Source organism: Mesocricetus auratus, unplaced genomic scaffold, assembly GCF_017639785.1.
Source record: "Mesocricetus auratus isolate SY011 unplaced genomic scaffold, BCM_Maur_2.0 Super-Scaffold_100676, whole genome shotgun sequence".
Lineage (NCBI taxonomy): Eukaryota > Metazoa > Chordata > Mammalia > Rodentia > Cricetidae > Mesocricetus > Mesocricetus auratus.
The window spans coordinates 120,649,759-120,667,010 of NW_024429266.1; the positions used below are offsets into that span (position 1 = coordinate 120,649,759).

Consider the following 17,252-nt stretch of genomic DNA (forward strand, 5'->3'; position numbering starts at 1 on the left):
CCAAGCAGAGAGTAAGCCTTCACCTGTCTCCTAGGAGAGCTTTGACTTGTGGACAGGGAAGGAAAGTCCCAGCAGCATGGACCATCTCCATCCTGGCTTTGAGATTTTATGTCCAGGCCTGGCTTCCTCTTCCTGTTCAGCAGCCGTTTACTTAGTGACTCATGTGCGCCATGCCTCTGATAGACTGGAGGGAGAGTATGAAAAGATGTGGCTCTGTCAAGGGAGGCCATGTCTAGGGGACATCTGAGTTCCTGCCCAAGGGCGTGATGTTCTGTGCCTAGCTTCATTTGTTTGATGAAGTTTGATCTGTTCAGCCCATGGCCAGTTGGTAAAGATGGGGTGATTTATGCTTCTGGACATAACCGTGCTGGCAGCGCATGTCTGAGCTGATGTCCAGGAGGGAGGTAGGTGTGTGTGTGTGTGTGTGTGTGTGTGTGTGTGTGTGCATGCACATGCACTACCTGTCACTAACTAATTATTTTGCAAGGAGCTGAGATCAAAATGAAGCCAGATAAGGCCTGTGAAGTTGAGTTCTAATCTCAAATCCGAGGGTCTCCTCCTGTGCAGGAAGCTTCGCATCTTTCTGGTGGCCTGATCAGGCAGACAGTGATCCCACAGATCTTCTCTATCATGCATGTGAAGTGGAGGAATTTCACCACGCATCTCCATCTCATCCTTTACCTCAGGAGAGCCTTCCTGCTTGCACACATCAGTATCTGTGCTTAGGTGGCTTTGAACATTGTGGTGATAGCAACTCTTTTTCTGGTGAGATTTCTGGAATAGCTGCTTACCCAGCAGCAGTCATGAAGATAAATGCCTGCTTTTCTCAATTACTCAGGGAAGCATAACTGGCCCTTTCCTTCCTTCTAGTTCTCCTCTAGGCAAGCTTTCCCTAACACCACGTACTATACTCTCTCTCTCTGAAGCTCCCTCCCAATCATGTGGCTGCTTGTTCATTCCGTGGCTGCCCTCCATGATGGTTTAGCTTAAAGAGCATGTTTTTCTCCTTCTTCATGTTCTGCACAGATCCCGAGTTTTTTTTCTTAGCTTGCCACTCTAGGATGTTTCTTTTCAGACTCTAATGAAACTGCTCTCCCATCTTCAAAATATTGCTGAAGCAAACCAACGGGATTGAATATTGAATTCTGTAGCATGCATTTTCAAAGTCATCCAGGGCTTTCCAGTGAGCTCTTAGGATGGATGTGAACTTGATTTTTCCTTCTCAGAGGTGATTTTGTCCTTCAGTTCTTTGGGACTCAAAGTGTGATTCCTAGGGCATGATGTGGGAGTTTGTTATAAATGAGGATTCTCAGGCCCAGGCCCAGGTAGACTAACATGACCTGCATTTTAACAAGTTCCACAGATGGTCCTATGCTTGGTCAAGTCTGCCTGCTTTAGTGGCTTGTTGGCATATGATGTAGAAGATGGTTCCTGGTGCACAGCGGTGTCCTAAGAAGGTCACAGAAAAAGACTGACTGAGTAGCATGGAAATTGGTTTAGCCTAAAATGAAGACCATGGCGGAGAAATGAGTGGCATTTAGCAATGCATTACACAAGCTTATTAAAAACCAAAATGTTCTCCTTCATTGCCAGCAATCTAGGTGACTTGACTTCCATTGTAAAAGAATGGGATATTTTTGTCTAATAAGGGACATCTGTGTTTGCCTGATAGAAAAGGAACAGCTCAGGGGCTTGAGTCTGTGACAGTTGTCATCCAGTCTGAGAAGGGCTGTCAGAAGGAAAGAGGGTCAGGGATTGGGTGAGGACCAGAATGAAGGTCCCTGTGAAGATTACAACATGAAGGAGAAGGTCTTCTTGAGGTTGAGACAACTGTTTAATGGGACATGGGATCAGCTCAGAGTTGGGGGAGCCTTGGCAGTTCATGAGGCACTGGAGGCTCAATTGTTTGAGATGCCATAGGAATTCAAGTACACGATTCTTAGTTGGGCCAGCTCACTCTTCATGTGATTTGTAATGAAGTCTACTGCAGAGAAAAGAGGGGAGAAGGATTTGCAGAGCCAGACTTCAGCCTGTCCATTACCTAGTCCTGTTTAGACCAAATCATTTAGCTTTCCCTCAGTTGAAATTAGGAATACTATTTACCTCAAGGGATAGTGTGAAAATTAAGTAGAAACTATGGGAATAAAGCTGCTACCAGTCCTTGGCATAGAGTACAAAATTAATAAATGTCAGTGTCTCTTTGTCTTCTTTAGACTTTTTAAAAACTTTTGTCTTGGTGGAGTGTAGTAAGCTATTCAAGCAAACAAGCAAACCTGAAATCAGGACTAGGAAAGAAAGAAAGAGTTCACACAGTTCTTTCCATGTGATTCAGCTTCCCTCAAGTAAGTGACACGGGTATCTTTTCAAGTTGTCTTCTCAGGCTGGCAAGGGCTTCTTTGATTTCCTTTTTTCTGTCTGTGTTCCATTTCAAGCCAGGCCGGGAAAACCATCCTATCCTCTGAAAGGCTTTGCCAATGTTCTCAGAGAGAAGAGCCTGGGAGGTGTACCATCTCAGCTACTGTCAAACGATGAGTCCTGATGAGTCATTACTACAGATTAGTTTTCTTCTATTCAAGAGGCTGATTCAGAATTGTCTTGACAACCAAACTGTCCTGGAGGGTACAATGAGACAATGGCCAGAACTTCTGAACGCAGTGGTTGGGAGCACGAATGGAGGGTAGTGATGCCTTTTTTGTCTCTGGGAAGAGACTGCAGTAGGATGCCTAAGCTCTGCTTCTTCAGGGAACAGGCAAACACAGGACCCTCCTCTGCCCTGCTTCCAGCTTGAGGTACAGTAGATGGGGTATTCCTGTCAACCTGGATGGTATGTCATTGAGGCCCATTGATCATTAGAGGCTGAACATTGGTGGACATCATGGCTCATGGCTGAGATAAGATGATACTTAATTCATTTTTCAGACCTGTATTTCTAGTTATTTCATCTTAGGTAATATTGGTCTCAAAGACTCAGTTGTTTCTACATTTGAAAAGCAGGAAAATAATAGCAACAATTATAGAAGACTTTTTAGAGAAAAATAATGAGGTAACAAACTATGTAAATTGGCCCATAGTTATATTACATACCATTTCTTACTTTAAACAACCATGGCAATATACTCTATAAAGATAAATCTTTATTCATTATCCACTTATGGTCATATCCTTCTATGTTAAGTCTAACCTGGCAGGAATTTTTCTACTTACCCAACTTGCCTTCCCCTGTCACCTTTTACATCCTCAGCAATGGCAGGCTTTGGTGAGTGTCACAGACATGCCTCACCAAGCTCTCTCTGTATCAGAAATCTTTACCCAGCACTAGGTTCAGCTATCATTCATCAGCGTGAACAGACCCCATGCTCATCAAGCATCAGTATTATTTAACCCAACTGGAACAAAAGGAGTCCAATTTTCCTTTTGAATCTGAAAAATGATGGTGCTGGGTCTAAGAGGGATGGACACATTCCCTTCTCCAAGAACACTAGACAGGAGCTGAAGCAGGAGACATGGGTGTTTTATCTGATTCTCAGCAGTTCTTGGTCTGGTTTTGGAGGAACCATGTGATCTCTTACCATGACACTTTCTTCACCTATGGGAAGGAATGGACTTGCTTTGGTGAGCTCTACTGATTCATGCAGAGACGAGTCTAATTCTTGCTTCTCTTGCCCTGTTGCTGTTTCCTACTGTGGAAGGTGTATTTTACTGCTCTGGAGACAGCTGGGAACAGGGACTGTTGAAGGAACACCACGCTGATGCTCCTCCTTTGTAGGAGGCTTTCCCTGGTTCTGTTGATAGGAGCCCTGGTCACCCTGCTCATAATAGTGAAGATGCTGTCCCAACTAGTAGTCTCCTGGGTATATCCTGGGCATTAGGTGCCAGGCAGGTGACCTTCCCCACTCTAACATCTGCTACTTTCTTGCCTTTCACTGGGGGCAATAGAGGAGAAGGTCAGACTGCAGCCTGGCTCTTTTCTAAGATCAGACTTCCTCAGGGTTTTTATTTATCTCTCTTTCCTTTGTGTTGTTAGTATTAGTGTGAACCTAAGAGGACTTTGTACATGTTAGGCAACCACTGAGCTATATTCTCCAGACCTTGTCCCCTTAATTAAGATATTGTTTTGAGACAAAGACAGAATGTCTGAATTTAAGCTTGCTTTATAGTCCTGGCTGGCCTTGAACTTGTGATCCTCTTGACTCAGCCACCTGAGTTGCTAGAATTACAGACCTGTGCTACAAGATCAAGGTCCAATATTTCCTTCTTGAAGGACAAATAAACTATGGGGAATGATCTGGAATGTGGCTCCAAACATTTGGTTGGAGATTGTGCTGCACAACTTCATGGTCTTTGAAAATCTACCCACCCTTTCTGAGGAATTGTAGTCCTATTTACCGTTAAGGCATGGACCATGAGCAGGGGTGTAAACATTTGTCTGGAGTTTGCCATTCAAGACTTGATAAGCATTTTTGAATGGATCTTTAGAGCATATCTGGATATTCAAGGACGATGTCTTTGTATATCTCTGTCTTCCTGTGCTTTCCCAAATATTCTTGGCTTTGGACACACTCTGTATGATGTACTGTGGGAGTCTGACCACTGATCCTTAAATGAATATTGTTCCCAGGCTTTAGGCACTGAGTAGAACAGCTTTTATTTTCCCATTCAGTAAGAGAATCTATGCTTATGTGAGTCTCGGGTTGAAATGGAAGGAGAAAGACAGTAAGCCTTACACGTAGGCAATCTGTGCTACAGGAGGGAATGCAGGTAAAAAGGTGGGAGCAGCAGGGTGAGGGGGACCATGATGGAAGTCTCCACTTAGAAAGCGCCATCTAATATAAGCCAGGGAGTTAGCAGTGATTTTGAAGAAGCCATCCTGCTTTTCTGATGCTGTTTTGGTCTTTGCAAGCTGAAGGGGGTAGGGTGAAGTCAAGCCCTTGCTCATAGTTCTGAGCTTTCTCCTATTCGGTACTCAGGGAGGTACCAGACCTCTCATTCCAGTCCCTCTTCTCTGAGAGGTCCACTGTGTCTGGTGGCTCACCTATGAGGTTTCTCAAAGGGGCTCAGGCGCAGCGGGTCCCCAGACCTGCCTCAGAGCGTGAGGCAAACAGCAGGGCTAGGCAAATGCTCCCACAGGAAGCCAGGCATTGCCTTGGGCTGCTAGTCACTGTGTATTTGCCCCTGTGGTTGGCATCTCAGCTGCCTTTACACTTACCCAGGTGTCAGGGCTTCCAAAACATGGGAGGCAGTGTTTTGGGTTCTCGTTTTGGTTACAAAGCAGTGTGCACCTGCCTTGTTTACCGCCACAACTACTAGGTCCTCCGAAGCTTTCCTTGCACTCCACTGTCCTTCCTAGTGGCCTGAATTGTTTTGTGGCTTGGCTGAAACATCAAAGTGCCTTTCAGTGTTTGCTGTTGGGATGCTCTGAGTTAATTTTCCTACCATCTCACTAACCTTGGTAGCTACGGAAAATCCTTACTTAGAAATTTGTTTACAGACAATTGTTTGATTAATTTATTTTAGGGAAAACATGTATCAAACACACCAGGGATGAGGGTGAATTTAATTTTAGAATGCTGCTTCTGAGATACTAGCACACACCATTGCCTTCCTTCTTTGATGGGGCTCTGCTTCAGTGGATCTGGGATCAAACCGGTTTCCTAACTGACTATACTTGTATAAACATAGATGGAGAAACATAGCCGCCTCCCCAACTGGCCTGTGTATCAAGGCTGTTGCACTCCTCTAAGAATCAGGTTCTGTGGCCCAGCCCCCAGGCAGTTCTCAGGACTCATGGGTGCATGAGGATCTGGCAGCAATGTGAGCCAAATGCCTTTTTCAATAATTCTACTTGAGAAGAGTTGCCTGCCAGCGGGTTCTCACAATCATGTCTGCAGCCTTAGCAGCTGAGTTTTTCTTAAGCAGATGTACACGTCAGCTTGTGATTGAACAATGAAACAATAGTGTCTGTGGAAGAACAGAATAGGAGCATGAGTTTTGAAGGACTCTGAGATACTTGCTTTGTGAATTGTCCTTTAATAAAGATGTAGGGAGTAATGGGTCCTCACTCAAAAGCACTGTTTGATTGGTCTAAGCTGTTTTCTAGGCACAGGACTTTGAAAAGTTCCCCCAGATGATTCTGACATTCTGCCAGGTGCTATTCTCTACTGTTGAGTGTACAGGGTCACTTGGTTAGGTAAGTAGAACAATTCTTCTTGAGTCTTATGAGGCATGCTCTTATATCACACATGGCAAGTATAATATATGATGAGAGACTGGTCTTAGATCTCACTCTAAAACATATTTTATGTATGTGTGTGTGTCATAATATGCAAAAACAACAGCCAACTCCTCTCTATCCCTTTGATAAAATAGTTTTACTAAATATAAACATGGCACATGCTTATCCTAAACTTTTGCTCATGGAGAACATAAAAACAGGTAACACACTTTCTCAAATGTGCCACAAAGAATAACAAATGTTCCCATATCTGGCAGTACACATTTTATATTTGGATCTTCCCTGCTTGTATACACATGAATGCTTGTCAGTCAGATCAACACTGACAGAATCTATTGGTTATATATATATATATAAAACTAGAATCTGTGTGTTTTATGTTAACAGTATACTATGGATGCCTTTCAGTACATATGCAGTCATCTGTACATACTTGGCCAAATCAAGGTCTAATTAACCTGATAAATGGAACCACTATTAAAGCTTTGTGTGCGTGCACACGAGCGCACATGTGTGTGTGTGTGTGTGTGTGTGTGTTTATGTGTTTGTGGTGTATGGTGTATTTATGTGTGTGATGTGTGTATGTGTTTGGTGTGTGTATATGTGTGGTGTATATGTTATATTTTTGTGTGGTGTGTATGTGTGTATGGGATGTGGGTGCATGCATGTGATGTGGTGTGTGTATGTGTGTATATGGTGCATGGTGTGAATGTTATGTGTGTGGTGTGAATGGTTGTGTGTGTGTATGTGTGTAATACAAAACAAATAATGCATGAAGGATCCTCTGCTTGTGAAGGTGCTGACTGTGTTGAAGCCTACAGCGTCTAAGCCTACAGACAGTGGACTATCAGACCTATCTGAAAGTGTGTGGTCTTGAAATGGAGGGCTTAGTCAAGCTGGGTATGGTCACTCTTTTTAGTACTTTTCTCTCTTGTAGTGTTGTTCCATTCTTTACGCCCTTTACAAGATTTTGTTGACACTAATCTCTGGACCATGAAGGCAGCATGCAGATTGCAGTAACAATAAGAAAAGAGCTGCATTTCAGACAGGAGGCAGGGCTGTCCTTTGTTAGGGACATGCATTTCTGTATGGTGGGTATGGGGTCTTATAACCCTAAAGAAGTCAGTAGCATGCTTTTATATTTGAAACATCATAACTTTTTATCATTATAGACAACTAATTTAACTTAGAAGCATGTGAGCCCATATGAATCAGGTCTTCATATATATATTGCCTGGAAGCCTGTCTGAGATGTCTGATCTAGATGCTGTTTGTGGCATTTTGTATCCATCTGGCCTACTTTAGTTCTAGAAACATCATGTGATCACATTATTCAGAGTGGCAGTCATTAGTCCAAAGAACAGAAATATGAGAATTAAAAGTTAAAGTTCTTGCATTGGGTGGGGCAGGTTGCAGTTTACATCAGCTGTTCTGAAAAATTCATCTCAGACCAGGAGCCACTGAATCACTTGGGAATTTCTCACATATGTGTTTTCTTGGATATACACCATTCTCACTGTGTCTGAACTCTGCATTTGTAATTTGCATTTCAGAAAACCTTCTAGGTAGTTCTGATGTCTGCTAAAGTTGGAGAGCTAGGTCTGGAAGGGGAATGAAGTGAAACGCAGGAAAGCATTTATGGGATGTATAGTGAAATGCAAAGCTACTCATCAATCTGAAGGATGAGTAGGAGTCGGTCTGGTGAAGACTTAAGGAGGGGCGTTTCCAAGAGAGCGTGAAGGGTGTTATACTGAAAGATGCTGTGGTAACTGTGATCATGATAGTTTGGAAATGTACCCCAAAGGCCCATGTGCTTAAGGCTTTGTGCTCAGGGTGGCACTGATGTGGACAGTGAGACATTCAAAGGTCGACCTTTTGGCCAGCCTTTGGTCTTGGAGGCACACATGCTCTTGAAGGAACTGTGGGATCCCAGCCTCTTTCAAATTCTCTCCTGCTTCCTGTGCTTTACCAACACCTCCTACTAATACCATCTGGCACTAGAGGCCTACTGTGGGTCCCCTGAATTGTGGGCTGAAAGCCCAAGAAAGAACATAACAGATCTTTACTATTTGTAAATGAGTCGTCTCAGGCAGTTGTTATAGTGACAGACAGATGACTAACCAACATGTACTGGAAGATTAAGTTAGGGTCAGGGCTTTGATTCCAGGCCAAGTGAGTTGGATCATCTATTGTAAGCTATCACTGAAAACCATTCATCAGGGGGACATGGTGTCTGTGCTTCATGGAGGACAGTCATTCCAAGCTGTCTGTCACATTACTTCTGAGTAGATGCAACTCTCCTGGCACCTCACTGGCCTAGATTTTGATGCCTGCTTCTCCTGGTATAACATGGATGTGGGTCAACAATTCCTATCTTTGCTAGGGTGGCTGGGAAGGTAGTCCCAAGACTTGGTCTGAAATAGCAACCCTGGGAGAATGTGCCTTCCCAAGGCAAGCAGTTAGGTGGTCCTCATGTTCCCAATCTTTACGGCCGTCTTTGTAACCCTGCTTTAAAGGCAGCCCATCAGTTTCTGCAGTAAAGGTGTTTGTTGTTGCTGTTTTAGTGGAAAAACTTTGTTCTATTTTTCAGAGGTAGACAGTGTTTAAAGAGGAAACAATTTGAACTCAAGGGCTGGAGAAGCACACATGTGCATCTCTAGCTCCAATCAGGTTCTTGTAAGGGTCTGAGTGTGGCTGAGGCATTCTCCAGAGGTTAGAGGCTGCTCTGCCCTATGCCAGGCCAGCTTTGCCTGGAGGAAGGAATGTGAGTACAAACTATTTATGTTCAATAGTGATTTTGCCAGGGGCTGTAGGAGACAAAAGAAATTAGAATGCCAGTAGAGTCTCTGGGCTTTTGTCTGAGATGAGAATCTTGTTTCTTTAAAGTGTCCTTGATATGGAGGTAATGCTTCAGTTTGTTTTTGAGATGCTGTGATATGTGTGCGATAGCACCTCCCCCTGCTGGTCATTTTGTATAATGTAGCAAAAGTAGAAACACGATGGGATGACTCCAAAGCCAGAAACAAAGACAAATGTCGTGAACTTTTGATTGTTTACCTCTGTAAGAGTCCCAGAGAGAGGTATGACTCCTTTTACCATTTGCAAAATGATATTCCTGAGACTATTCGGAAGCTGATATTCTTGTGTCCTGCTATGTCAACTTTGTATACAGCAATGATTACACTAGCAATCTCTTCTGCCTGACATTGGTGTGTGTGTGTGTGTGTGTGTGTTTATTTGAACTGATTTAAAAATTGTTGTTTGGATTGTGTGTCATTTAAACAGATCACAAATATTTATGTCTGTCTCTGGCTATACAAAGCAACACTTATCAATCTTAATGGAAATAAAATATTTAAATTTAGCAATGGCTGGAAGATGGCTCAGTATATGTAGTGCAAGCAAGTGTGAGGACCTGAGATCGAATCTTCAGAACCCATGTAAAAGCTAGATGCGTAGCAGGAGCCTCCATAATCCCACTGCTTCTACAAAGAGATGGATGATAGAGATGGGAGAGTCCCGAGGGTTTCTGGGCCAGATACCTTTGAATGCACAGTGGGAAAAAGCAGAGACCGCGTCTCAAACAAGATGGAAGGTGAGGAATGATACCTGAGGTTGCCCCCTGACCTCCGTATATGTGCTGTGGCACCTGTGCACCTGCATTAACACACACAAATGTTCAAGTATGTATATACTTACACACACTCTAATACACGCATGCCCACCCACATACAAAATTAAAGTAAGTAAAATAAAAAGGCAAGTGAAACTTGTACTGCTACAGGATAACATGTACCTTAGTTTTGTCTGAAGTGGTAGGGGTGTAAATTGTAGAGTTAGTGACTGTGGTTCCATGTACTCAGCTATAAACCATGGAGAGGAGGTGGCAGAGGTAAACCACCCTTGGGGCTTTCTTCCCTGGGATTTTTTAAAGAGAAGTTTTTCTGAACAGCTTCCCCAAGCCTCCCTTTGTGAGCGCTCATGTTTGTTAACATCTGAGTTTAACGTCAGTTCTAACAGAGCCCATTTTTGCCATCATCTTCTGAGATGGCCACCTTGGTTCTGAGAACATTCCTTATTTTAGCAGCATGTGTGGACTCATGTGTTGGAGGGAAACCCTTTAAAGGAACCTTGGGGCACAAGGATGGCCAGTTGTGTAGGGCCTGTTAGATGGAATGTGGTTAACCTCTCTAAACATGCTGGGTGGAGGTTGTAGTTGCTGCAAGCTTAATTTAGGTATTCTAATGAAGGTGACTGAGGCATGGGCCTCATTTAAGTGTTGATGCAGCCTTAGACATTCAGAAAAGGGAGGCTGCTTTCTCCTACTTAAGACTCAAATCTAGCTGACTCTCAGAGTGTCCAGACGGTTAGTGGTAGCATGGACACACTCTTGAGCACATTGCCTTGTTCTTTTTAAAAATTACATTTACACAGTTTAGCTGGGTGTGATGGCGCATGCCTTTAGTACCAGCACTAGGGAGGCAGAGGCAGGCAGATCTCTGTGGGGTTGAGTCCAGCCTGGTTTACAGAGAGACTTCCAGGACAGCTAGGGCTGTTATACAGAGAAACCATATCTTGAAAAACCAAAACTTTTTTTCATACGGTATATTTTGATCATATTATTCACCTGCCCCAAAATTCTTTCCAACTCTCCACCTCCCAACTTTATTTTCTCTCTCACACACAAGGAAAAAACCAAGAGGACAGAGAGAAAAAAAAGTCAAACCAAAGCAACGAAACTGCTCCTGAGCATGAGGCCTGCCCCGGAGTGTGGTTGTTATACTCTGTGTACTTCATCATAGAAGACTGATTCTTCCTCTCCAGACAGCCATCATTTACAGATGGCTTCTTGCTTATGGGTGGGATTTTATGTTCACTTTCATGTCCCTTGCTGGGATTTTTGTCTGTCTGGAGTGTGTGATGATCTTGTGTGTGTTGTCACAGTCTCTGTGAGTTCATAAGTGTGTCAGGTGTGTTGTGACTGAAAGACGGTGTGTCATCAACGTTATCTACCACCTCTGACTCTTAGAATCTTTCTGTCTCCTCTTCCTTCCATACAGATCCCTTGAGGGCGGGGTTTGATGAAGGTATCCCATTTAGGAATGAGTACTCCAAGATCTCTCACTGTCTGCACATTGTCCAGTTGTGGCTCTCTTTGTTAGTAGCCATCTGCTGCAAGAAGAAGCTACTCTGATAAGGGTTGAGTGATGCCCTGTCTATGGCTGTAACATATGTCATTTTATCCAGAGAAACTTAAGTCCTCTTCCAGAAACAGATGGAGACAAATGCAGAAATCAACAACTAACCAATCGACCAAGCTCCTAGAGTACAATCAAAGTGAGGGAGGAGCAAAAACATGTACAAAGGAGCCAAGATGGTGATGGGGAAACCCACAGAATCAGCGGACCCGATCTAATGAGAGATCACTGACTCAGGTCTGACAAATGGGGAATCTGCATAAGACCGAACTAGGCTCCCTTAGTATAGGTGACAGTGGTGTGACTGGGACAATATGTGAGGCCACTGGAAGTGGGTCCAAGATCTAACACAAATGCACAAATGCACAAACTGACTTAGTGGAGACCACTCTATATGGAGAGATACCTTGCTCAGCCTAGACACATAGGTGTGGGGTTGGAGAGGTACCTTGGTCCTGCCTCAACTAAATGATGGGACAGACTTAGTAGACTTCCTAGGGGAGGTATTACCCTCTCCTAGGAGCAGATGGGATAATGGGGGGAGTGGAGAGAGTGGGAGGGAAGGAGAGAGGGGGAACTGGGATTGGGATGTAGAAAATTAATAAAAAATGCAAAAAGGAGTTATTTTATTGCTGTGTTCACTTAGTAGAATAATAGTGGTAGATTTCTCCTAGGTCCTGTGACTGATCTAGTCTCCAACCCTTGGCATCATTACTAGTGTTAGGTATGGATTATATTTCACAGTGTGGGCCTTAAATCCAATGGGGGGAAAAAGTGGTTGTCTATTCCTAAAACATGTGTAACTGTTGTATCAGTATGTCTTGCAGACAGATTGTTGTTGTAAGTTGCAGCTTTTATAGCTGGGTAACATTAATGATTACTTTTCTCTTCCAGTCGTGTGCAAAGCACCATGGATGCTAGTCAGTAGGGAATAACTTCTAGTTGGACACCAGCTAGATTTCTCTATGCTCGATGACATAAGAAAGTGGTGTCTTCCGCAACAGGGCATTACCTTCAGGTTGTAGAAGGTAACAAATAAATAGCGTTGGCAATAGCCTGTGACTTCTTTGTAGGGTGATGTGTATGGTCCCCTTTCATGTACCTTGTTACCTTGTTGTTAACTGTGTCCTCTTTTTTTACCCCACAGTTGCGAATGAAGCAGGAGATAAGAATGCCCGTCCACTTGCCCGCTTTTCCCGTGAGTACATCTTGTTTCACTCTTGCTGGGCTCCCTGAGAGCATGGTCACAAGAGACCTTGGCTCGTGTATACTTCACCTCTACGATTCTGTTAGGTGTTACTTACACAGTGATGTAGAAAATGTCTCCTGCCGGCTAATGTTGCACTTCGGCTCCATCACACGTGAGCTGCTCCTGGACATGGGCTTTCTGGTCCTCAGAACTGTGGTCGCGAAGCTGTGCTCCAGGGCTTTGCTTTTTGAAGCTTAGTCTCCAGAGCAGCAGAATGAGTCTCACACTTGCTTTTGAGAAATGTAGAGCCTGCAGGCTCCTCCTCCTAACCTCCTGTCCCCAGGGCCTGTATTTTAACAAACGTCTACTTGTTTCTTGTTCACAGTTGACTCTGAGAGGCACTATGTAAGGTATATCCTCAGCGTACACTGCAGGGAGGAGGGGGTTTAGTGGTGCTGACGGGAGGAATCTTGTAGCTGCTGTGCCTATGCACATGTGCAGCCCACTGTGGATTTGTGCGCTTACACCACTGTCTTGGAGACACGGCAGCTCAGAATGGCTTTCCCTCGGGCTCAGGAACACTCCAAAGGTTGTGGCCAGGCTGCGGTTCCCCTCCCAATCTGTCCAGGTCTTGATCTTGGTAAGAAAGTAGCCATCAAAAGTTTTTCAAAGGCTTCTGTGCTCATGTGATCAGTAAATTACATAGCCAGTTTGTGGATGCTCTGGAATGAATGGGTTCCAGTGAATGCAGTGTCCTGGGATGCTGGAGCCAGAGAAGGCCTGGGTAGAGATGCTATGCAAACCTGCTCTCCTTCAAGTTGAGAAGTGCTTGGCTCTTAAATAAAAGCAGGTGGAGATTCCCCTCACCCCAACACCATTTTTGCTTCACTTGCTTTTCCTTGATTTTATTTATGCTTTTCTGGGCCCTGGATTTCCAATCTGAAAAATGTAATTGGTACCTCTTACAAAATGTCTGGCATCACTCCTCATCATTGCTTTATCCCAGGAGGAGGGGAGGAGATCTGAGTGTGACATGACCAGAGTGATCTTAACACATCAAGTTAAAGTATGCTTTTTCTATTAATAGGGATTCCTCTGAATGCTGCCTTCTCACTCTTCTCAGAAAGTTTCAAATTTTAGGGTTGATTTCCCGGAGATTATTTTTGTATAGAACTGTAATGATGTATGCTAATGACAGCATACTCAGTGCTTGCATTATAGATGCTGCAAATGAATACTCCTCATGGGCCCTATTTTTCACTGTCCTTCTACCTGGAGCCATTATTTCCAAACTAAGTATGTCAGTGAGGATTATGGATATGCTTTTATCCCTTTTATTTTTAATATTTCATCTCTTGAGCAACAGTCAGAGGCTGAATAATCTGGAGTGGTAACTTGATCATGTCACATGCAGGATTTACCTCGATGGAACTCCTGACACATCACAGGTGTGAGAAGGGAAAGGGTCCTTGAACCATGAAGCCAGGAGGTTTGGGGCAAGCAGTAAGTCCCTTTATGGTTGGAAGGGGTGATTTCTCTTGTAGGTAACTTCTACGACTTCTAAGCTATGTGATTGAGTTGGAAGGATGACACGTCACAGAACAGCTTGTTAGCTAGCAATGAATGAGGACACCTAGGGGGAAATCCTACACAGGAAAAATGGTTCACAGCAATCCTGTCATGTGGGGCTAACTCAGAACAGGAAAGGAAGTGTCTTGACAGAGTGCAGTACCCTGGGTGAAAGCCAGGGGGCATGCTAGGCATTGTCTCTTTTTGTAGCAAGTACTAGAGAGAGGGGAAATCAGGTGGAATTTAGGAAGGGAAGAATACGCACATTGTACCTCTTACGTGCCGCGCTGGAAGAATGGTGAGAGGAAGCAGTCAGCACAGGAAGGGGGCGAGAGCCTGGATGATACTCTGGAGATGGAAAGATAAAGGGCCGTGCTTCTTCCTATCTTTGCTTTTAACAAGACAGATAGGTGGAAAGTCCAGCTAGGCTATGCTATCCAGTGGCATGGTTAACAGGAGCCTTTGTTGTGAGACCTGGACCCAGCCCGGGGAAGGAAGCACTGGGAAAAGGCATGGGTCCTGCGAGACTTCGACTCCTACTTTCTCTTCATTTCAAGCTTTGGCTTTGACTTTTGATCAGCCTGGCTTCAGTCAGAGCATCCACCTAATAACTGTGAGCAGACGGTAGCACCGAGGTCATCGTTTGAAAATGGCACCTGCCGTGAGGGTAGCCATCCTAAGACTAGAGCCCTATCATCATCATCCTGACCCTTCTCTCTTGGGTGTGGAGGGGTCAGGAAGGCTGATGTGTAGAGAATGAGGTTTCTAATCTTACAAAAAAGCTATTCTGTGCATCAGGGAGTAATGGCCATGTGCAGTGTTCAGGCCCACCCACAGTGTGGCAGAGCAAGCTCAGACTGTGATATACTTCTGCCTCCCAGGAACCCCATGCTGCTTTGGACTAGTACTGTGAAGGAGGTCCAGGGCACCCAAGACACATGCAGAGGATACAGTGGTCCCAGCGTTTACGTAGCCACACAGTTTTATTCTGGAGTTCTCATTGCTTGTCTAGAAGACGGGAGAGTGATTTAGTTTGTATTCTTCTATCTTCTTGGTGTGTAAAAAGTTAGGATGATGTGTTAGGTTCCAACAAAAGATAGATTTGAATAACTTGAAAATTTCTTCATTTTTTACATTCATAATGAAATGCTGAATAATATATTTAAAAGTGCTTTATAATAACAGAAAGAACCTCATGGATTCTAACAATGAAGGAAGACTTTAATATCAGTGTAGGTAACTATATACCCACTAATTTCACATCTTTCCCATAGCCTCTGGTATCATGGTTTAATGCCCACGTAATGAAAGAATTTGGGTTATGCAGTATGGAGAACTGGATCTGAAACCTACATTGGACTTTTAAAACATGGCAGATTTTGTTTCCCAAAAGCGTTTGCATCTTTCCCATCCCATGTGTTCCTTTTAGAATATGAGACTGATTACCTCACACTGAGACATAAGCCTGCCTCTTCTCCTGTAAATGCAGCAGAAATAATACGATGTGTCTTAGTAAGTTATATCATCAAAGACAATGTGGCTTCCACCTGCTGCAAGCTGGGATGTACTTAGGGCACTGTCACCATGCTGTGAGGAGTGGGAAAGAGGAAGTCTAGTGAGATAGAAAATGTTTGAGAAAATAACCACACACACACACACACACACACACACACACACACACTGAGGCACATGTAAACACTACTCTCATTCCAACTCATGCCCCCCCCACCAAATGCTGAGTGGAACACTTGGGTGCTCAGCCTTAACAAAGCCTTATAAAGTAGTAAGTTGGAGCAACACCCTTGGGAGGGTGGCCTTAGAATAGATCATCTGGGGGAGCTATGGGTTTCCTCTGAATTTCAATTCTATCTACCAGGAGCCGAGCATCCCTCTGCCTTCCTGACAGGTGCCACCAGAGCATTCTAGTGAAGAGCTATTATATCATGGTGTCATCCTTATCAATAGAGACCACACATGGAACAAGTTATTTTATCTCTCTTTACTTTTTCTGGGTATCAATGGAAGGTGGCAGCCTAGTAGAGACCTTGGACTTGTACATTTACTTTACAGCAATGAGGCAATATCCCATCTCTCTCTGCTTGTGTGTCAGAGAGTAAGACCAATAAAATCCATGCCAAGGCACATTTAATCAATCTTATAAAATAATTCAAGAGGAATCTTGAAAGCAGCCAGAGAAAACAGACAACTGACTTGTGGAAGGGAAAGCATTTTGAATTATGGCAGATTCCCCACCAGAAGCCATGGAAATACAATATTTTCAAGTGTTATAAGGAAAGAATTGCCAACCCAGAAATCTGCAACCAGCAGGTTGTTCCCCAGGAATGAAGCAACAGTCCACACATTATAAGATGAAGAAAAAATTGGGCTGAAAGAGGACTAAAGGACGTTACAAACTAAAGGAAACTTAGAATGAAGAGCCTTGAAAGACCAGGAAGGGACGGGCAGCAAATATCAAGTACAAGTAAATAAAGTCTCATCTCTGAGTTTTCTTAATTACTTACAGTATTTGAAGACAAATCACAAAATTCTAAGTGTGGTTCTAAGCATACATAAAGGAAACAACATAATTAGTATGTGTACTAGGAAACGTAAAATTATACTTTACATTGGGAAAACAAAGGGATGTAAGTGGATATAAGGGTTCTATACTTGAATTGGCAAAACAATAACTCTAGAATTTTAATAGTATTTATTATTTTATTATTGTTTATCCAAGATATAATTCAATATCCAGTATATCTTCTTAGAAAACTACAAAGATGCCCTATAGATAAATGTAATTCTTACTCAAGTAAGTCACAGGAAGAGGGATGAAAAAAAAAACAAATGTAAATCCCCAGTATATATTGCTACATTAAAGTCAAGTTATCTAAGTATAGCAATCAATGGGCAGATTTTCATAGATTAGAAAACACGATTATGCATCGCCTCTAAGAGACAAATGTAACCATTTAATCAAATTGAAAGTTAAAGAATGGAAAAGAGGGTCATGTTAGCATTAATCAATGGAAATCTCTAGTGCATCATCAGGTCAAGGAGATGT

At 43.4% G+C, this 17,252-nt stretch overlaps 1 protein-coding gene across 3 annotated transcripts in view; it reads left to right on the plus strand.

The window, feature by feature from the left end:
- Pde1c (phosphodiesterase 1C) overlaps nt 1–17,252 on the plus strand; it is a 459,933-nt gene that overhangs the window by 149,201 nt on the left and 293,480 nt on the right. For all 3 annotated transcript variants that reach the window (XM_040738289.1, XM_040738290.1, XM_040738291.1), the window contains one exon: nt 12,578–12,628. In XM_040738289.1, the coding sequence (XP_040594223.1) occupies nt 12,578–12,628 (51 nt within the window). The remainder of the gene's footprint in view (nt 1–12,577; nt 12,629–17,252) is intronic.